General features: G+C 32.6%; 2 protein-coding genes and 1 long non-coding RNA gene across 3 annotated transcripts; 2 read left to right on the top strand and 1 right to left on the bottom strand.

The window, feature by feature from the left end:
- Nucleotides 1-159: 159 nt before the first annotated feature.
- Nucleotides 160-3,220, bottom strand: LOC117112001 (60S ribosomal protein L21-like). The gene is made up of 5 exons (XM_033255049.1): nucleotides 3,172-3,220; nucleotides 1,719-1,882; nucleotides 1,306-1,418; nucleotides 510-660; nucleotides 160-318 (listed from the first exon to the last, which is right to left on the bottom strand). The coding sequence occupies exons 2-5, from the start codon at nucleotides 1,851-1,853 to the stop codon at nucleotides 229-231; spliced, it is 489 nt and encodes a 162-aa protein (XP_033110940.1). The 5' UTR covers nucleotides 1,854-1,882; nucleotides 3,172-3,220; the 3' UTR covers nucleotides 160-228.
- Nucleotides 3,221-3,497: 277 nt separating this feature from the next.
- On the top strand, nucleotides 3,498-21,830 carry LOC117111980 (ubiquitin carboxyl-terminal hydrolase 12-like). Its single transcript, XM_033255036.1, has 8 exons — nucleotides 3,498-3,672; nucleotides 10,604-10,684; nucleotides 11,493-11,706; nucleotides 13,964-14,044; nucleotides 14,453-14,690; nucleotides 15,971-16,054; nucleotides 16,982-17,114; nucleotides 21,699-21,830. The coding sequence occupies exons 1-8, from the start codon at nucleotides 3,670-3,672 to the stop codon at nucleotides 21,813-21,815; spliced, it is 951 nt and encodes a 316-aa protein (XP_033110927.1). The 5' UTR covers nucleotides 3,498-3,669; the 3' UTR covers nucleotides 21,816-21,830.
- On the top strand, nucleotides 19,165-20,198 carry LOC117111992. Its single transcript, XR_004445955.1, has 2 exons — nucleotides 19,165-19,250; nucleotides 20,150-20,198. It is a non-coding gene; the product is annotated as an uncharacterized LOC117111992 (long non-coding RNA).
- Nucleotides 21,831-22,519: the final 689 nt, after the last annotated feature.

Genomic DNA, 22,519 nt, shown 5'->3' with positions numbered 1-22,519 from the left:
TTCAATGATGGCTCCAGACAAGGTCAGGATCACAGGGACAGTTTTTATCTTCCCCCTCCCATTGTGCCTTTAGTCTACAATATTAGGGATTAGCAATAAAAATAAAGTTACTTATGCCTTTGCAGACACTGAAAACAAGCAGAATGAAATGCTACCACATTTACTTCATCTTTGACAATATTTATTTTCAGTCCATTTTAAATTCTTTAACAAGTTTCAAGCGACTAATTAAGCAATGAACTCATATGGGATGGGCTCAACATCTTGAGGTTGGTTTCCCTTGGCAGAGACAAAATGTCCAGGTCTGGGTTGCTTTGCCTGAGGAGGAAACAAGAAAAACCAGGTTTCAGATAAAAATTAGTTAGTGACAGCATTAAAGAAGTTTATAAAATGCTTGCATTCGCCTGACAATTGGCAGGTAACTCGATGATGATAAAAGCAATTTATTACTTTTCAACTCTACTCAATTGCCACAACTTTAACTACGTTAGCTATAATTTGGGACGTACTTGTCGCCTAAGGTTCAGCCTTTCACCAGTCTCTTTTGCTGCCTTCTTCAACTCCTCGTTCTTTGCTACTCGTTTTAAGAAATCGGACCTGCACTTTGATGGCTTGATGTGTTCAATTCGTACATTGATTCTCTTTGGAATAATTCGATGCCTGAAACCAAAACCAAATTGGTACTTGATAAAATATTATATTTTCTAGCTTTACAATCTGTGCATTCCCCTCATAAGCCAAGAACACACAAGATGTTCCACACAGTCTCACTATGGGGCTTATAGTTTGTGGAGTTGAAAGAAAAATGTAATACATAGTATACAAATAATGAATGTTTATAAGCGCAATGGAAAGAATATTTTCACGAGGTGAATGGAACAGTCAATCTTTCAACTCATGAAAATATTCTTTCCATTGTGCGAATACAAAACATTTATTATTTGTTTTATAACACACTTAATAGATTTTTGTCATTTGATATTTTATGGAAACAAATCTTTTTTCTGTATGGAGATTCTTATTATTTAAATTTTATGAAAAATCTACCTTTTCTAGATAGAATAATCCAGCATCTTTTTTACCAATCAAAAGATTGTATTAGGGTGTCAAGTCATGTCATGTCATATCCTAGGCACCGTGCAATAGGCAAAAACGGATGAAAAGTGAATGCATGGATGGAAATAAATTGACATGATGAGTGACAAAATAGGGTAAATCACCAGTGTCGTGTGATACAAAATCCACCAATCAAATAACAGGGATCTATTTAGGCATGTTATAGTATGGGATATACAAACAACTAACTTGATTTGCTTGTTCACTACAATACCAACAGCATGAGGTGTGACATTGTAAATGCGACCAGTTTTGCCGTGATATGCTTTGTAGGGCATACCCTTTTGGAAGGCACCATTTCCCTGTGAAAAAACACAATTTTATATATTGTATTAACAAAAATACATGTACTTCAATAAATAAAATTCAAAATATATACTACAGTTGAACTTGCCTAAGTTCAATCCAAAATAGCATTGGAAAAATTGATTTGACTTGGATAGAATTTGACTTACAGATCATTAATTAATAGGAACAAAACAATTTGACATTTAAAATAAGAACGACTTGGAAATTATTCGAGTTGGGCAAGTTTGACTGTACTACAAATGAAAACAACATTTAATACACAAAATAAGCCATTTTGTACAATTTTTACTGACCTTGATGTCAACATAGTCTCCTCTCTTGTAAAGTGTCATATATGTGCTAAGATGCTCAACTCCATGTTCTTTGTATCCCTTTGAAAACATGTACCGTGTACCCCGGCGGATGCCGGTGGTGTTTGTCTTTACCATTTTGATTTATTGTCAGTTGATGCACTGATCTGCGTAAAGAAATAATAATACTGTACATCAATACCTGTAAACGGATTATAAAAAAGATCATTTCCACACATGCTGAACTTGCCTAGTCGTAAAGCCTGTTTTCTACTAATTTATTTGTGCTAATCGAAAGTATAGGATTGCTTCGCAAAAAGTAGAAATAGTTTGAACTACTGATTTCGCTGAAGCGAGACACTCTATAGAAATGTGAATGTGCATGAACCAATGCTTTCGATTTGTGTAAAAATTTGCCTACGGGAAAACAGGCTTTAGGGGCACTACTTTCCTAATATGGTTAAATTTGAAATAAGACCCCAAGGTGGGTTACCCTAGTTTTGTTTGTGTTGTTTTAGGCTGTCAGGTAGCCAATCATTCTGTAGCACCTCAGCCACTGTTTATATGCAAGACATTTCAGTCGCAACTCAACCTAAAGGAGGTCAATTGTACGGAGTGCCGTTAAATTTTTTTATAGAATTAATTTCAAGGCCTGTAAATGGAAATGCAAAAAACTAGGAAATGTATGGTAAATGTAAATATTGATTGAAATTTTGTTTTAGTATTCAATATTTGCTTTTAAATGTTGTTAAAATGAAAATTTAAAAAAAACATTAATGACAAAAACAAACATGATAAAGAGTTTGTTTTTATAAATATGTTGATAATGAAAACATAACAAACCGAAAATAAAAAATGTATGATAAACTGACTGACGCACATATTTATTTATAAAATATTATGGGCATATTTTTTCGCAACTACATTGGCGCTTTACACTCTGCAACTGAAATGAAGCATGACCAAAATGAGGCACAACCGAAATGATCCAAGTCGAGAAAGACCGGTCATCCCTTTTTTATTTAAACTTTTTTACTGTATTTTAGACAGAATAGGCAGAAACCCCATTGATTGTACAAAAAATATATTTATATTTACGTTTGACCTCCTATCTACATTCCAAGATAGCCACAAATACTTAGGCCTAGTAGAGTTCTGTTGATCAAAACAACACTTTAGTGCTAGGCCCACCTTCACAGGTGGCTTCGCAGGCGGCTTACCTAGAAGTAGGGCTAGGCCCGGTACCCGCTAGTTTTCTATTTAATTAAGGCCTAGAAAGAATTGTTGGTCAACATGAGTTTATTGGTAATTTTATGTTATATTCATTATTAAATTGATAAAACTGTATATAATATAGATATAATTTAATCATTTTACGTGTGAGATGCGTTAAATAAGTAAATATTAATCTAAGTACATGTAAATCAAGACAATATTTTATTACAAAATTTCATACCAATAACTCAGCAATGTGTGCTTGGCAGAAAAGACAGGACCCAGGACACGTGATTAAAATTGTATGTTTTATGTATATAATTGAGTACTTTAAATATTTAAACATCATATATATATTATTCTATATATTTTATCCATGCTAAAAATATTGTATTAAAATTTAAAAATTATTTAAATTTGAACACAAAAATATGTCTTTATTTTTAAAAAATGTATAAATCTAAGGTCAAAAAGGCAAGGAAGAAACTATTTGCACGATACCGTGCGAATAAATTCATCACAAATTTCGATGCTGATTGGCTAAGTTATACGCACGGAACCGTGCAAACAGTCACCTGGCAAAGGTAAAAATACTCCCAAACCCTCAGCGCACAAACTTGTTTTAGAGGAATAAAAAGAGATAGGAAGACCTGAATAATGTAAATGTTCGTTATCCGTGAAACTTGCATTTTGACAAGCAACTACAGTGAGTTGGCCCAATGAATACTGAACTATAAATATGGTAAGTTAACATTGTTTGAAGACGGTACATGTACTATTTATTATTATACGTGAGCTGAGACATTGCCAAACGATGTTCATCAGACGGACGATGCCTTCGATCCAAAAGGGGATGGGAATGTTCCGATGGGAAGTTCCCCTGGTTGTTGTCCTGCCTAAGCCTAGGCCTAGTCTAGCCTAGGCCTAGGCTAGCTATCACCTGGGAGTACATTGAGTAGCTGCTTTTATAAATAATGATACTGCTTCACCATTTATGATATTCAAAGCGACAGTTTGAAACTAAAAGTGGACGACGACAAGTATTTGATGTTGTTTTTCCGTTTTTTATCTGTAATTTAATATTGCATCATTTTATTTTTATGAAAAAGAAGGCCTAAACCTAGTTTTGTACACATATTTTGTAATGAGAAAGCCTAGGTAGATACTCTATGTTCGCATTTTAATCCTTTTTTCCATTTTACGCTTTCTTTTTTTAAAATAAGAACCAGTAAAATTTTGCCCAGGCTCAGTGTTCTTATTTTTTGGCTAATTTCAGGCTCAAAATGTTCTTATTTTGTTCTTAGTTTACACACCTTTTAAAAAAAAAATTATTTAATTGTACGGCAGTAGGCCTATGGTATGCACTGTACTGGAATGTAGGTGAAAGTGACCCCACAAAAAATGGCCCCCAAATGTAAGATAGGTACACATACTGTACTGTATTATAGAGGGTATTACAGTCACACCTACTGAACATAAATGTACAGATATAATATTTTGGTTTTTTAAAATATAAACCTCATTTGAAATTTTCCTCAACCTCAATTTGTTCCTATTTTGTTCTTAATTTTTAAGCAATTTCAGCCTCAGTGTTCTTATAAAATGTGTTCTTATAAAAAAAAAAAAAAGTGTACTACTACAGTACTAGATTTAATATATATATATATATTGTATATTCTGTACTGTATATTATTCACAATTTTGACAGAATTGTGGATAATGTCGAAAGTAATTTTTTTTTATTAATTAAGGCCACGGGAATGGAAGTTGTTGCAGATTTGCATCAAAAAAATATTGAAAACACATTTCATTATTTATTATTTTTTATAAATAATGCTGTACGCAAGCCGCGGCATCAGCAAATTATGTTATTCACAATTCACGAGTAATATGAAACAAATGCATACTTAAAAGGTTGGCCTAGGGCCCTAGACCTACAATAATAATATCAGTCATAAATGTAAACTAAGTTACTAAGACACATCTTTTTGGATTATGTGTAATTTTAGAAAAGTTATTTATAGTTTGGCCTTTATTGTAAACTACTCTTGAATAGAAACATAGATAATAAATAGAAGAAGATAAAGCAGTTCGCGATGTAGTGGAACGTCCATGACAGCTCTTTTTCTCCATCTGCATGGTGGCGCTATATCTTATAATCAAGAGCCGCTCAAGATTTGTTTAGTCAGTTTGATTTGACCAGTAAATGACCTTAGCAGCAATCGGCGATATTGATGTGATTCCCTGCTTTCGCAGTGTTCGCGACAAGTGATCAGATGTGATGGAATAGGGCCTAGGATATTGTTTTTCTGTTGTATGTACAACTTAGAAAGTCTGTGGTAAAAAACGAAGTATTTTTTTTCAAAGTAACAAATTTTCAAAATAATGAAAATTTTTGTGTGGTAGGTTTTTAGGCATGCGGGCAGTGGACTCAAATCTACAACTTCCATTCCCTAGGCCTAAAAATAGTGATTTTAGCAAAAGTTACACCTTCCTTAATTACTGATGTTTTCGAGGTTAAAGCATCATTAAGAAAATTGTTTTGTACAAGATTACATTGTACATCTCTGCATAGGTATCATTGTCATTCTGAGTGCTATTTCCCTGATGTGTTATCGTTCAGAGAGCAAACCTTATTGCAACACACAATATACCAACACACAGGTGGTGAATATGCAAATGAGGTATAGCGTCATCATATTACAACCGCTACAACCACAGGAGATACACAAAATGTATATTGAACCATAATGAAGAAATAGTTTATTGATTGATAAAGAAAACTCTCATCATTTTCTTTTATATTTGAACACTTCCTTAGCATTCCATGAGCTGTGACCTGTGTGTAGAAAATAGTGATGAATCAGTGTTCTTTCCTGATTTGGCAGAAAGGTCCTCATCCTGTTATTTTAAAGAGGGACTGGATGTCAAACTAATGATAAGCTTTGATTATTAACTCTGGAAAACTGTGCCCTATGGGATTAAACTTTTGGAGGCTACCCAGTCAAGTGGCAGGTCAACCAATAAAAAGATTCCAATTCAAGTTCATGTTATTATCTACTGATGCCATCAAGGATAAATGTCCACATACAGTGTGTTGGTAATTCAATAAACTTAACAATGTGTGATATCACATTTAGGACCCATTTTAAATTAAAATCTTATTTTATTTGCTAAATTTCCTTCAAAGTTATAGACATCTGCATTCACAGTTTTAATGTTAATTCTTTACTCCATATATGTGGATTAAAGAATTAAAATAAGTTAACTTATTGGTTCTAATAGAATTTTAGTCCAAAATGAAGTCACAGGAAATAAGCATTCATCTCCTCCAGGGCAATAAAAAATTTGTTGTAGTGCTGTATTTAAAACATTATTAAAATAGCGAGTCCTTGAAAGACATTAATCTTACTAGATTTTTGAAGTGACCTCTATATAGTAGGTCATTTTATTAAAGCAACAGCACCATGTGGGTATGTGAAATGCATACATCCCATTGGTTGTCATGGGCATCTAATGTTGATGATACACTCAATATTAGGCTAGAGAGCTCAGGATGTGTACTTTTCATTCCATGGCAGCACTTTCTATAGGATATTGTGAAATGAAGCTTGTCTCCTTTATGTTGACAGATAGAAATGTTAAAAACATGGATCAGTATGGAGTATGTTGTTAGTCACATGAGTCACAGACTGCGTTAATGCTAATCTGGATCAAAGAACGAAAGAGGAAAATAGAAATGAAGATTGGGAGATTAAATGTATACAGTAAAAGTCAAATTGGGGAAAAACATGTCCATTAAATTTCCAGGGTTTATAGCTTTTGCTATGCAATTTCTCGTTATGTAGGTCAGGGCTTGATAATAATCTTGATAATGTCATTATCTAGGTATGTAATAGATTATGCAAAAAGAAAAATACATGTATCAAACATTTGTTGCTTGATTAGCAATTTACCACACAATTAATGAATAATTTCTTAATTTACATTCCCTTATACATCATCAATACCTAAATGTTGATTCTGTTTTCATAGTCTGTCAAATAGTTTGCTTAGTATGCATACTCAACTGGTGATTGAACACTGATATCAAAGCCTGCTTGTAGTAAATCAGTTGTGGCTTGGACACTCAGCCTTGAGGTCAGGGGATTGAAAGTCACTTGTGTCCTTGGGCAAGGCACTTTATCTACTTTGTCTCTCTCCACCCAGTCAGGAGTATGAATAGATACCTGGTAGGATGTGGCATTGTATGTACTAGTTTCGTGCGCTAAACAAGTAGCACATAACTTGGTATACTCCAAGGGAGCAGAGAAGGTTGCACTTTGTGCTTGTTTGCCATTGTATGGTCCAGTGGGTAATAATGCTCAGTGTCCCCCTTGATCATTCAAATTAGAATTGGCGCTATATAGATAAATTTGGGTATATTATTATTAAATAGGTTAATTCTATTAACTCGGAATGTATCCATTTTAATCAAATCTCATACTGTAGTTCCAGGCCCATAACCAGGTTCATGTGAAGGGGTTTTCTTATAATAGGCCAAGTTTAACTCAGAAGTGTTCCTTAAATAAAAAAAGTTATGATTAAATACCACTACACAACTAAAATGTTAAAAAATGGGGATTCAGCCTAAGCTTAAACATGCCCTTTTCCATGGTTATGGGCCTGGTTCCTTACTAAAAGTACTAGGAAATGAGTGGAGGAAATGCTTTCATTCTGAACTAGGTTCAGAATGCTTTCATCCTGTACATGCATCAGTGTGGGTGATTCAAGGGAGTTTCCCAGAAATCGGGAATGACTCCTGTGATTTGTGCTATTTAATATAATTAATTAATTTTTTTACTAGACTTGATTTGTAGTAAAGATGGAAAATTTTATAATTGTACCTTGTATTGATGACAATAAAATGATTTTGAGTGATTGCTGAAGGATACTGTACCCTCGATTTTTACCTCAACCTTCTTCTCTGGTTACTGTAGATGTTTTTAGTAGAGCCATTTTTGTGATTTTGTCATCTCTAGCAGTTAACCTAGACTTGCCACAAGTCCCTTATTATTTTTTCTCATTCTGGACAGCGCCACCAACGAGTAAGTTAATTTTATGCAGTATTTCATATTTGGATAAATGGGCGGACCAAAATAAATTATTTCAACCAATCTCTATGCATTTTCAAAGCTACGAACATTTATTATCTTCTTCCAGAGTTAAACATTTGGAAGGTCATTATATGTAAATATAAATTTTAAATCTAAATTCTTCTTTCACATTTTAATGTATTTGAATGTCATATTTTATTTTTCTTTATTACTGTGTGTACAATTTTTGTTTTTATTTATTTAATTAATTTATAAAAATGCAATGAATAGTTTCCGCTCAGCTTTTCCTTTTTAAAATTAAACAATAAACTAAATGAATGAATGAATGATGAATGTACAGATGTTGAGTCACGTCTCACGTCAACTAGTTATGCATGGTTAAAAAATAGTCTCCCTGATAAAACGGAACTAAAATATATTGAATAGATTCTAGGACGAGTAGGCAATGGTAAAGACAAATTAAGCTTAAGCTAGATGGCCCATATTACAATGTACTAGGCCTCTAGAGTCTAATACTAGTAGTATTAGTAGTAGAAAGAGGCCAGGTGGGCCTACTTTTAAGTTCGTACTCAATAATACAGTACCTGTTTAATAATGTACTACAGTACTCTAGGCCTAAATCTGTGTAGTTCAGCGGTGAGCAGGGTTATATAATCTGTAAGTTACTACAACGGTTATCAGTCCATAACATTGTTCAGCAGGCCAAGAACTAATTTACTGGCAAAATTAATTCAAGTAGGTACGCAAAAGGCATCTGCCTAGCTTAGCCATCGAGATATCACACATCTTCAATTTGAAAATTACAAAGATTAATTAGTATGCAAGAAGTAAACTAATCACATGACTTACAAAGTCAGTCATGCATATATCACACATCAAATTTGATGCGTTAAATTATACGCATGAATAATCTGGCAGCGTTTGCCCAGGCCCTAATCCGAAAAAAAAAAAAGAAATTAAGTATGGGACGCCAAATAAATGAGGTATGGCGCGCAATAAGTCCAATAAAAGGTGAGTATCACAAATTAAGGCCTGGAACCCAGGCAGTTAACCCTGTATGATGGAATTTGATGATTCATGAGCTAAAGATATAAATGAATTTAAGACCTATCCTAGAAAGTTTACTAAAATGTCACTGCAGTAAACAAAACCGCACATTTAATGATAATGGAATCCCCACTTGGATACTTTATTAAAAAGGCCATATAGGGCATAGACACAATGGATGCAATGTGATACTGGTTGCATTTGAGATATCATATTTGAATATTATTTTCTGCTTGTATATTATGTGTGTCCTGTTGCAATCTCTCAAATGAACTCTGATTTATGTGTTTTTGAGGGTTTAAAAGAAATAGATAAAAATAATATAATGTCAAATTCGGTCTCTCGACCTAATATTGAACATAGTAGGTTGCTATTAAGTTTTGTTCTGTTGTTCAGGTAATTTTTTTTTCGGTTGGTCAGTAATTGTAACCATTTTCATTTCTCCAGACATCTTGTATACATTGTATTCCAGATGAGAAATTGGATTTAAATCAAGACATTACAATTTTTATTAGATTTACTTGCCTTTATGTTCAATTATAAATGCTTAGAGTGCTGGCTAAGTTCATGTTATTAACCAAGTGCAAATATAGCACACTAAGCAATGTAAATAGCCAAAAGAAATGAGAAATGAACAATTCACTGCATCTGGTCTCTGATTGTCAATATTTGATAGTCAAATAAAGTATTTGCAAAATGGCTCATCAACTATTGCTTGGTGGTTAAGGTATACTGTAGTTGTAGTATGTGGATTTTTTTTTTTTTGAGTTAATTAAATTATTAAATTTTGTTTATGTCAGTGGCGAGTGTACTTGCTGTTTGATGTAAAGGAAAAAAGTAATAGTTCAATAAAAAAAATGATTTTTCTGCCTTTCATCAATTTCTAATGCTTTTTTGAAAATAAGTACTATAAAAATAATTCACAGATTTTCAAAAAACCTGAAATACTACAGTATTTGAATTAAATTTATTTAGCCATTTTTATTGCCATTTTATATGAGACAACTATATTGTCTCAGCCATTATCAATATGCATCTACAATTTTCACATGTAGCCTCAAGTTGCCATTCATGTTTGTACAGGACTTCTTAATGCAAATTTAACAAGAATTTATAGCAATGTAATAATACTCATAGGCTATGTTCTCACACGGCAGCTAACGGTTAGCAGGATCCGGATCCTGCCAACTGTTAGCTGCCGTGCATCCATGCGAGAAAATCTCGATCCGGATACTAACAATATGATGATCGAATCACTGGCCAATAGGAAACTGGAAATTGTAAAAGCGTACGTGTGATTGGTTGATGATAGAAACGCCCTCAACTTGCTAACCGATAGCGCTTGCTAACCATTAGCTGTATCTGGATACCGCTAACGGTTAGCGCTAACCGATCAGGCGTTCTCACGCAGGTGCTAACGGTTATCGCTAACGGTTAGCTCCCGATCCGGATACTAGGGCTCTCGTGAGAACCGGGCTATATTAATTTGTTTTGTTTTTTAAAGTTTTTTTTTTTCTTTTAATTTGGCAGGGTGCCAATGCATCGGCTTTGGAGAAGGAGATTGGTTCGGACCAGTTTCCACCCAATGAACACTATTTTGGATTAGTCAATGTAAGTATTACATTATTTTAGTAATAAATGTAAAAGTAATTTATTTATTTATTTATTTATTCTGTCTTTCTACTGCATGCACTTTCAGTACTTGTGTACTGTTTTTCAAAGTGGTACAGTTACATAAAATACAAAGGTTGAAAGAAAAGTAATTAAAAAACATACATATATATATAAATAGATATCATATATACAATAAAAGTGATTAAGAATTAAAATTAAAAAACATAATAGACATGTCCATGAAATTTGTTGTTGTTTCCTGTGGAAGTTCATTCCACAACTTTGTTGAGCGATACAAAAATGTTCAATATTATTCTATTCTTATTGTATTATAATGTTTTAGATTGATTGAATTGTATTTATATTAAAATCTGTAATTAGCACCAATTGGAATGCTGTACTTTCATTTCTTTTTACTATGTTTATATTTTAAATATTATTGAACTATTGCTGTGAACCAATTTTCATTACTGTACTGTAAAGTTCTGTTACTGCATTGAATAAAAGTTTTTATAGTATTACAATTATTAATTATAAAAAATATAAATAGTGGAAATTAGCTATCTGAAGGAAGCAAATTAACAGGCTTCTTGATGATTCAGTCAGTTCATCAAATCATTCTTTAGTAAAAATGAATGTAAAATAAACCGAGAGAGCATGCAGGGTTATCACAAAGGAGCAACAAAATTTTAAAAATTTGAAAATAATTAAACAGCAAAAATAATTTTATTAAAAAACAACAAATTATGTTGGAGTATTTAATTCACCATCATTGATAATAAATTATTTTGCTTTCTCCACACAGTTTGGGAATACCTGTTACTGTAATTCGGTTTTACAAGCACTGTATTTCTGTAAGCCATTCCGTGAGCGTGTACTTAGTTATAAGGCACAGCCCAAGAAGAAGGAGACACTCTTGTCTTGTTTATCAGACCTCTACAATAGCATCACAACCAGTAAGAAGAAAGTTGGTGTCATTGCCCCAAAGAAATTTGTTGCCAAATTAAGAAAAGAAAATGGTAAGATTTAAGATCAGGGGCGTATCCAGAGATGTCCGAAAGGGGGTCCGAAAGGGGGGTATAATAGGTGGGCCGCCCGAAACAAAACTACTCTAGGAGGTTTATGGGCATGCCCCCACATTTTTTTTGTTTTCTAAACGCCCAAAAATATTCTCTGAGGCATTTTATGTGATCAATTTTTTTTTTCTCTCTTTCTTTTTTTTTTTTTTTTACTTTCCAAAAGGTGGGGTTCGTGGCTGGCCTGGCCCCCTCTAAACCTGTCCCTGGTAATGAAAATATATAAAACGCAGGTATCAGTTTAAAGGGAAACGCTCATGGCACCCCTCCACAAGATGAAAAAATATGACAGAAAAAAGGAAATTTATGAAACCAAAAAACAGCATATTTCATGCGCTGTACTTGGGTGAGTGTCACTCCCTCTATGTAGCCATGTATGCACTAAAATGCCAGATGCGCTGATTAGCTGCTGCAACGTATGGAATACTCCAAGGGGGAGCTGAGTTTGTGTTCCATAGGTGTTTAATTCAACAATCGGTAATGATCTGCATCTTTATTACTTCAATTGTATTTTATTACTTCAATTATTATTATTATTACTTCAATTGTATATGGAAATATATAACTATATTTGATTTGATAATGTGAATTGCATAGAGGTCTCATCATTATGCGCTATAAGTCTACCATTATTATTATTATGTAAGTTCTTGTTTCGTAATATAATAATAATAATAATAATGACTTTATTTACAAACAGAGAAACTTGTCATATAAAATGTGTTTTTCACAAGACCGTTTTGACTTAATTACAAATTATTCAAAGTAAAACAATTGTGACAATCATTAAAGCAAACAGACAAATATTTACACAGTAGTTTATAAGTCAAAAAAGGAACAATTTGAAATCACATTAATTGTAAATTTCATCAAATAAGTATAATTCAAACTCTTAAGTATCGAAACACACGCTATCATGTTGGGATATAATACAAATAAATATACAATACAGTAAAAATATTAGTACTGTAATCTTAAAAACAACTTCACAGTAAAAATTTACTTCAGAAACTATAAACAAACTTATGAAAACATAAACTTTGGAAAAAAGAGGTGTTAATACTTCAAGTAACAATATAATTTTTAGACATTAGTTTTATATTAGTTGGTTGTTTATTAATCTTTTACAAATATTTATGTTAGTGGCAGTTATTGCATTTGGATTTATATCATTTAGCTATTCCAGATATTTGTACCATGATAGGAGAGACTCTTATCTTATATTCTGTTTTTGGTTTATAAATACTTAAAATGTCTTCAAACCTAGTGTTACATATTTGTCTACATTCATTAAATCTGTTTCTTAAGTAGGATATTTAGTTATTCATTATTTTGTACATTGTTACTGCTTCGCTGTAATATTGTTTTTTTTAAATTTTTTTTTTCCAAATTAAACCAGTTTAAGTCTTTTAAGTTTTAGTGCTTGTGAGCTAGATTCATGTCTAGATTTTCACGTTATTATTTTAGCTGCTCTATTTTGTAACACTTTTAGTTTGTTTCGTTTAATGATAGGAGTTAGGTATCCATTTTGAGTACCGGTATGCAATAGTTACTGTCTTTTTATGACCATTTGGTTTCCATTTTAAGACCTGGTTGGTCTCCTATTCTTCCTTATTAGGGAAACAATTGTTTCCTATTTTGGCTGTGGCTGGTGGTCTTCAAGACCTGATATTGCAAGCTAAATTTATGTTTATACTACCTACAGCACCTATTGGTATTTTTGTCTTGACAAAATAAATATACTGTAGTGTAGTTAAACTTTCTGAAGCCAGGCAAATACATTTTTTATTAAAGTAAGTTTGAGTGAATTCAAGTAGTCAGCACCTATTACAATAAAAATGAAGTAAATATATTATAGGAACGAAGGCTAATATAAAAACAAAGCCTCCAACATATTAATCCAAGTTGTTTTAGCACTCAACATGCCATCTCTTATTTATCCATTCATTCATTTATTCATTCATTTATTTATTAATTCATTCATTCATCCATTCATTCTTTCATTCATTTATTCATTCATTCATTTTTACATTCTATAAATTTGTTGTTTATATATGTTTTCCTAGCAATTGTCCATCTCCAGTCCCGACACAGTCAGGATGGCTCCCTGTTTCAACTGACCAAAGTATGTAGTCGCCAATAGAGTGTAGCGATTTTTATTGAAACCGTGCTTAACATTTCTTTTTTTTTCATTTAATAGAACTGTTCGACAATTACATGCAGCAGGATGCCCATGAATTTTTAATATATTTGCTTAACACGATAGCTGACTTACTACAAGGTATGTATCCTAGTAGAAAGCTTGCCTTATTAACATGAGTAACATAAAGTCGTGTAATGGCCAAGAGTATTGGCAGATGACCTAGAGTCATGGGACAAACATTTTTTATAAATAATTGTTGTTTTGAGAAACTAGCACATACAGTACAGTTCTGAGAAAGACTTAAATTTCACTTTCATTAATAACACATACTGGTAGGTAACTGTATGTTGCATGTGAACAGGGAGTTGTCCCACAAGATTTCGAATCCTGTATCTATGTGAACACATGTTGTAATTTAAAACCTATATTATATAAAACCTCAAAATTAATTTATGTATTATAATAATTATTTTAAAGCAATTTTTAAAAGGATGAGTGTTATCAATTAAAACCTGTTGGATGTTCCTTAACCTATTGTTTTTCCAGCTGAGAAACAAGAAAAGCAAGGTGGAAAGAACAAAGCAAATGGTCCACAAACAAATGGCATGTTGATTAACCATCACCCAAGTAAGACAGATCCCACATGGGTTCATGAGATATTTCAGGGAACATTAACAAATGAGACGAGATGTCTTACTTGTGAAGGAGTCAGCAGCAAAGATGAAGACTTCTTGGATTTATCAGTTGACGTTGAGCAAAACACATCCATTACTCACTGTCTAAGGCAAGTTGAAATTATTAAAATTGCTTTAGCTTTCTCATTAGGCAAGAAATTTTTTATACCTTGTTTAGTGAACCCATCGTCCGCCAATAATGATAATTTGGAATAAAAATTATATTTTATTTTTAGCGAATTATCATAATTGCTGCCACGGAAAATTTTAGAAAAAAATTATTCTTATTCTTATTATTATTTGGGCTACATGCTTAAAGTTCTTCTTGTTATGTTTGCCCTTTTCCAATTCCTTTGATTTTGATTTTCAATGTTACTACTTATCTGTTGTAAATTCTTTGAATTGGAAATAAAAAATGATTGATTGATTGATTGATTGATCTTATTACTACACTCTTTACATTTACCAATAAAAATTTATTTTTATTTTCTCCCCTATCTGGATGTTTTTGGCAGAAATATTGCTAAATAAGAAAACAAAATTTTATTTAATTTTTTTTTTCAGACGATTTAAAAAAAATAATAATTTCACACAACAAGGTATAAAAAAGGTCTGGCCATACCGATAAAATAGGAACAATTTCAAAAAGAGGCTTTCAAAATTGAAAGGCAAATTCTCAAATGAATAATCCATATCGCCAAGTACAAGAGGTTTACATCAATTCATTTTTAAGTGCTAGATTATTTTTGCCTGATATGTAATTGATAGCCATTAAAGTTGATTTGTTTCCAATAAAAACAACATTCTCTATACACATTATGAATGTGTTGAATAAATCATTAGTTGTGCCTAAAGTGACTTTCCATCCATACATACATTATTTCTTTGGTATCGAATGTCTCATGCTGCTTAAGGAGTTAAGTTATTTTAGGTGGAGAAAATTCAATTAATTTGGCATGATTTGGTCCCATGTGATTGAAATGTTGTATCTTAGCCATTAATCTACTGTATCCATACTGTATTTCTGTTTATCAACCCTGTGGGTCACTATCCATGATCTTAACATTAACTCTACCAATACTGGTTTCCTGTTCATCAGCCCTAGGTCACTATCCATGATCTTAACACTAACCCTACCAATACTGTATTCCTGTTCATCAGCCCTGTGGGTCAACCTGCCAATACTGTATTCCTGTTTATTAGTCCTGGGCCACTATCCGTGATCTTGCAAATTTAAGTACATTTTATAGGAAATTTTTGTTATCTGTCAATTAGCTACAGGAGGTGGGCTATATAAAACTTGCTTCTAATGATTTATATTTAGTATTGTTGTTTATTATAAAGTTCAGTGTATCACTAACAAAAGCTTTTTATTTTTTTTTTTAAACAGGGTGTTTAGTAATACAGAAACATTATGTTGTGAATATAAGTATTATTGTGAGACCTGCTGTAGTAAGCAAGAAGCACAAAAAAGGTAATAATTAGAAGAAAGATGCACAAACATAGTAAGCCTGGGAGACTTTTTTTATTCCTTGTTTCGCGTACTTAGTTTTTTTAAAGATCATTAATTGACGAGGAAAGTTTGTTTATTTTAATTTTAATAATAATAATAATAGTGAATAAGCTACTTAAATACAAAGTAAGCAATTCTATTATTGGATATTCTTTCAAGTATTATGGCTCAGCATATTATATTATATCAAGGAAGGAATCTGCTCTGTTATGTTATTTGATTCAGATTGCTTCCTCTTTTAATATTTCACACATGATTACTAAAATCAGTGGAGTGTGCAAGGTGAAGAATCTTCTTAAATCTATTAATAGATCATTTTTACCAACAACCATTAAAGGATTCTGAACAAACAACTGATAGTAATAGTCTTAAATGTTAAGATCTTAGTCCTCTGCACTTATTGACCTATGTACCATGAATAATTCCAACTTAATTATTTACTAATTATGGAATTGATTGCTTGCTTGTTAATGATTGGTACTTTGTTGAGCATTATTTCTTGATATTGAACATTAATTATTATACTGTAATCATGATCAGCATTTTGTGCTGGTCAAAGCAGATTTAAACAACACATTGTAAACATTGTGGGTCAAAGAATATGGTCAAACAAGTCATGCACTAAATTAATGATTGGTATTTTGTTGAGCATATTTCTTGATAGATATTGAGCATTAATGATTATACTGTACTGTAATCATGATAAGCATGTTGTGCTGGTCAAAGCAGACTTAAACATGAAAATAATACATCGTAAACATTGTGGGTCAAAGAATATGGTCAAACAGGTCGTGCACTAAATTTATTAATGCATGGAGTAGGATAAACAAATAATTTGATGATCAAATAATACTGATTATTAATGACTATATTGTTGTATTATGTTAGGATGCAGATTAAGAAATTACCACAGATTTTAGCACTGCATTTGAAGAGGTTTAAATATATGGAGCAATTGCATCGGTTCACCAAGCTTTCATACAGAGTGGTATTCCCACTGGAACTACGACTGATGAACACAGTAAGTGGTGGGATTAATATTAACTCATTTTGTGTCATGTTCGCTCATCTAATCCTATAATTAACTGGATAGATTTATAGTAACATTTTTTACTATAGAGTACTACAGTGTTGCGTCACAATACCATGTGATACTACTCTGTTACTATCGGCGACACACAATTCATTCAACCGATACCATTTCCTCCACTGACAAACCATTGATCCCAATTTCTAACGTAATTATTAAATGTAAATGTTAATTGATTAAATGTGTGTTCTATAACTAATATAATGCGAGCTCTTTGTGTTTTTAGTATATTTTGATAAGCCTATTCCAGAAAGCCTATTCTAAACCATTAAGATTATAAAGTTGTTCAGGTGTAATTGAACGGCAACCAATGTCCAGAGGGCGCCACCTGGTGTTGTGAAGACACGACTGTGGTACTCTATATGAACTGTGATAAATGATTGATAAAATACAGTAGTTGTTTCAACATGTCTTTCCATTTGTAGCTCTCTTTATCATCGACGCACTAAGCTTATCTCATGTCGTTTATAAAGGAGAGAAGGAAACTTGTTTCTTTTTGTTTTTGCTTTTATCTTTTTATCAATCTTACTGGAATCACTTTTTCCTTTTGAAATTATGAGGGGAGTTTGGAATGGGACAGCATGTTTAATGAACTACTGTATGTGATTAATCATTTATCACAGTTCAGAGAGTAAAAATGTTTACTATAAATCTATCCAATTAAAGATAAAAGTATTCAACCTTCTGTATAATACTTGGAGTTGACGACCACAACCATGCTTGGTTTAGGGATTAGGATTTAGCATGTCTTTGGTCCAATTTTGTCTTTATATTTATGTTATGATAGATTTAGAGATCTCAACTGTATGTGCTTTTTATAAGTCAACCATTATTAATAATATTATTTTTGCACTGTGTAACACCTGTCTCTTATACACATCTAGATGTGTATAAGAGACAGAGCTTTCTCATTAGGCAAGAAATTGTTTATACCTTGTTTAGTGAACCCATCGTCCGCCAATAATGATAATTTGGAATAAAAATTATATTTTATTTTTAGCGAATTATCATAATTGCTGCCACGGAAAATTTTAGAAAAAAAAGTTTTTCCTTATTTTTATTACGCCACTGTTGCCTTGAAATCTCCAAAAATAAGACAGGTGTATAAAAAAATAATAATTTCACACAACAAGGTATAAAAAAGGTCTGGCCATACCGATAAAATAGGAACAATTTCAAAAAGAGGCTTTCAAAATTGAAAGGCAAATTCTCAAATGAATAATCCATATCGCCAAGTACAAGAGGTTTACATCAATTCATTTTTAAGTGCTAGATTATTTTTGCCTGATATGTAATTGATAGAATTAAAGTTGATTTGTTTCCAATAAAAAGACATTCTCTATACACATTATGAATGTGTTGAATAAATCATTAGTTGTGCCTAAAGTGACTTTCCATCCATACATACATTATTTCTTTGGTATCGAATGTCTCATGCTGCTTAAGGAGTTAAGTTATTTTAGGTGGAGAAAATTCAATTAATTTGGCATGATTTGGTCCCATGTGATTGAAATGTTGTATCTCAGCCATTAATCTACTGTATCCATACTGTATTTCTGTTTATCAACCCTGTGGGTCACTATCCATGATCTTAACAATTACTCTACCAATACTGGTTTCCTGTTCATCAGCCCTAGGTCACTATCCATGATCTTAACACTAACCCTACCAATACTGTATTTCTGTTCATCAGCCCTCGGTCACCATCCATGATCTTAACACTAACCCTACCAATACTGTATTCCTGTTCATCAGCCCTGTGGGTCAACCTGCCAATACTGTATTCCTGTTTATTAGTCCTGGGCCACTATCCATGATCTTGCAAATTTAAGTACATTTTATAGGAAATTTTTGTTATCTGTCAATTAGCTACAGGAGGTAGGCTATATAAAACTTGCTTCTAATGATTTATATTTAGTATTGTTGTTTATTATAAAGTTCAGTGTATCACTAACAAAAGCTTTTTATTTTTTTTTTAAACAGGGTGTTTAGTAATACAGAAACATTATGTTGTGAATATAAGTATTATTGTGAGACCTGCTGTAGTAAGCAAGAAGCACAAAAAAGGTAATAATTAGAAGAAAGATGCACAAACATAGTAAGGGGAGACTTTTTTTATTCCTTGTTTCGCGTACTTAGTTTTTTAAAGATCATTAATTGACGAGGAAAGTTTGTTATTTTAATTTTAATAATAATAATAGTGAATAAGCTACTTAAATACAAAGTAAGCAATCGTATTATTAGATATTCTTTCAAGTATTATGGCTCAGCATATTATATTATATCAAGGAAGGAATCTGCTCTGCTATGTTATTTGATTCAGATTGCTTCACACATGATTACTAAAATCAGTGGAGTGTGCAAGGTGAAGAATCTTCTTAAATCTATTAATAGATCATTTTTACCAACAACCATTAAAGGATTCTGAACAAACAACTGATAGTAATAGTCTTAAATGTTAAGATCTTAGTCCTCTGCACTTATTGACCTATGTACCATGAATAATTCCAACTTAATTATTTACTAATTATGGAATTGATTGCTTGCTTGTTAATGATTGGTACTTTGTTGAGCATTATTTCTTGATATTGAACATTAATTATTATACTGTAATCATGATCAGCATTTTGTGCTGGTCAAAGCAGATTTAAACAACACATTGTAAACATTGTGGGTCAAAGAATATGGTCAAACAAGTCATGCACTAAATTAATGATTGGTATTTTGCTGAACATATTTCTTGATGGATATTGAGCATTAATGACTGTACTGTAATCATGATAAGCATGTTGTGCTGTTCAAAGCAGAATTGAACATGAAAATAACACATTGTAAACATTGTGGGTCAAAGAATATGGTCAAACAGGTTATGCACTAAATTTATTAATGCATGAAGTAGGATAAACAAATAATTTGATGATCAAATAATACTGATTATTAATGACTATATTGTTGTATTATGTTAGGATGCAGATTAAGAAATTACCACAGATTTTAGCACTGCATTTGAAGAGGTTTAAATGATTAAATGTGTGTTCTATAACTAATATAATGCGAGCTCTTTGTGTTTTTAGTATATTTTGATAAGCCTATTCCAGAAAGCCTATTCTAAACCATTAAGATTATAAAGTTGTTCAGGTGTAATTGAACGGCAACCAATGTCCAGAGGGCGCCACCTGGTGTTGTGAAGACACGACTGTGGTACTCTATATGAACTGTGATAAATGATTGATAAAATACAGTAGTTGTTTCAACATGTCTTTCCATTTGTAGCTCTCTTTATCATCGACGCACTAAGCTTATCTCATGTCGTTTATAAAGGAGAGAAGGAAACTTGTTTCTTTTTGTTTTTGCTTTTATCTTTTTATCAATCTTACTGGAATCACTTTTTCCTTTTGAAATTATGAGGGGAGTTTGGAATGGGACAGCATGTTTAATGAACTACTGTATGTGATTAATCATTTATCACAGTTCAGAGAGTAAAAATGTTTACTATAAATCTATCCAATTAAAGATAAAAGTATTCAACCTTCTGTATAATACTTGGAGTTGACGACCACAACCATGCTTGGTTTAGGGATTAGGATTTAGCATGTCTTTGGTCCAATTTTGTCTTTATATTTATGTTATGATAGATTTAGAGATCTCAACTGTATGTGCTTTTTATAAGTCAACCATTATTAATAATATTATTTTTGCACTGTGTAACACTTTACTGCAAATTCATTTGGAATAGTCTGCCAATTGAAATACACATATATGCTTTTCTCATCATTATCATCCACACCATTGTCACCACCATTCTCATCTGCATCATCATTGTCGCCACCACTAATTTATCATCGACGTTCACCGTCACTCATCATTTTCATCACAATTATTACTGTCACCACCACTATCATCCTCATCACCATTGTCAATACCACTATCCTTGTCACCACTACTGTCATCCTCATCATCATTGTCACCATCACTACCTATCATTTCATCAGTGTCACCACTACTGTCATCCTCATCATCATTGTCACCACCACTACCTATCATTTAATCAGTGTCACCACTACTCTCATCATCATTGTCACCACTACCACTATCATCACCTCTCCTGTCAGAATGAAATTAGATTAGTAACTACACTGTTTAAAAGAAAGTATTAGAACAGAAACTGTGACCTCACCCTTTAATTTTACTGAGGTGAATGTCTTTGGAACATTCATCAAGATGTAGAAGCGGTTTGGCACAGCAGGAACGGTTTGGTTTCCTAACCTTGTGGTCAGGGTTTCAATTCCTCGCTGTGTATTTTTATTGTGTCCTTGGGCAAGGTGCTTTACCTGTGTTGCTTCTCTCGACCCAGGAGTAATATGGGTCCTGATTGGTTGCCCGCTTCTGCGCCAATATGTCAGCAACACTTGAGCAAGTGGACCCAATGACCAGAGGCAACAAAACACTTTGTAACCTAAAGGAATAGGTGCTATATAAATAACAAATAACTTCAAATTAACTTTCCACTTTCAGTCAGATGATGCAGACTGCCCTCACAAGCTGTATGACTTGGTGTCAGTTGTCATCCATTGTGGAAGGTATTTCAACAATTTTCATTTATTTATTCCGAGGCAGAAATCAGTCGGCTAAACTGGTGGTAGGCACTGTGTAAGCACCAGATCTCTAGGTCCCTGGTTCAATTGCCAGTGCTGCTCTCTTTGTGTTTAAGCTGGAGGGCTGATATGCAAGTTACGATAGCACACCATCTTTTGATTGAGACATTTAAGCTATTGGTCCTGTGTGTATTATGGCTCATTTGCACATGAAAGAATGCAGTACACTATTTGGCAAAGAGTACGAGATTGTCTTCCAGTGTACTACCAATTCACCACCAGAAGGACCCCACTTTTTCCTTAGACTTTTGCGAATTACCGTGGTGCTTACACAAAATAAATCCAAGCCAACCGTCCATCCAGCTTTGGATTTAAAATGTCTAGTGGTAACTGTATGCATCAATAGTCTCCTTATGAATTATTTACATACAGTACATCCATTTACATTGGAATTTGATTGCAGAGTGTTAAGTAAACCCCTAAAGTAATGGTTTTCATTTAACCACAATATTAATGATAGCTTCATTGCATTCAATCCCTTTAATTTCATTTACCAGTCGCTTATTATTTATCATTTTGTTCTTTTTGGATTTATAGTAGAATCTTCATTTTTTTTTTTTTTACATTTTACGATAAAGTTTAAAAAATATATGTATCTAAATTACGATTGGATGCATCTCAGTTTGGGGTATTGAAACATTGGTGCTTTGCTACTCTGTCACAATAGCCTGAACTAAATGC

Source organism: Anneissia japonica, unplaced genomic scaffold (genome assembly GCF_011630105.1).
Source record: "Anneissia japonica isolate Jap-2015-1 unplaced genomic scaffold, ASM1163010v1 scaffold288117_len521816_cov214, whole genome shotgun sequence".
Classification (NCBI taxonomy): Eukaryota; Metazoa; Echinodermata; class Crinoidea; order Comatulida; family Comatulidae; genus Anneissia; species Anneissia japonica.
This window is presented reverse-complemented; position numbering and strand designations above follow the sequence as displayed.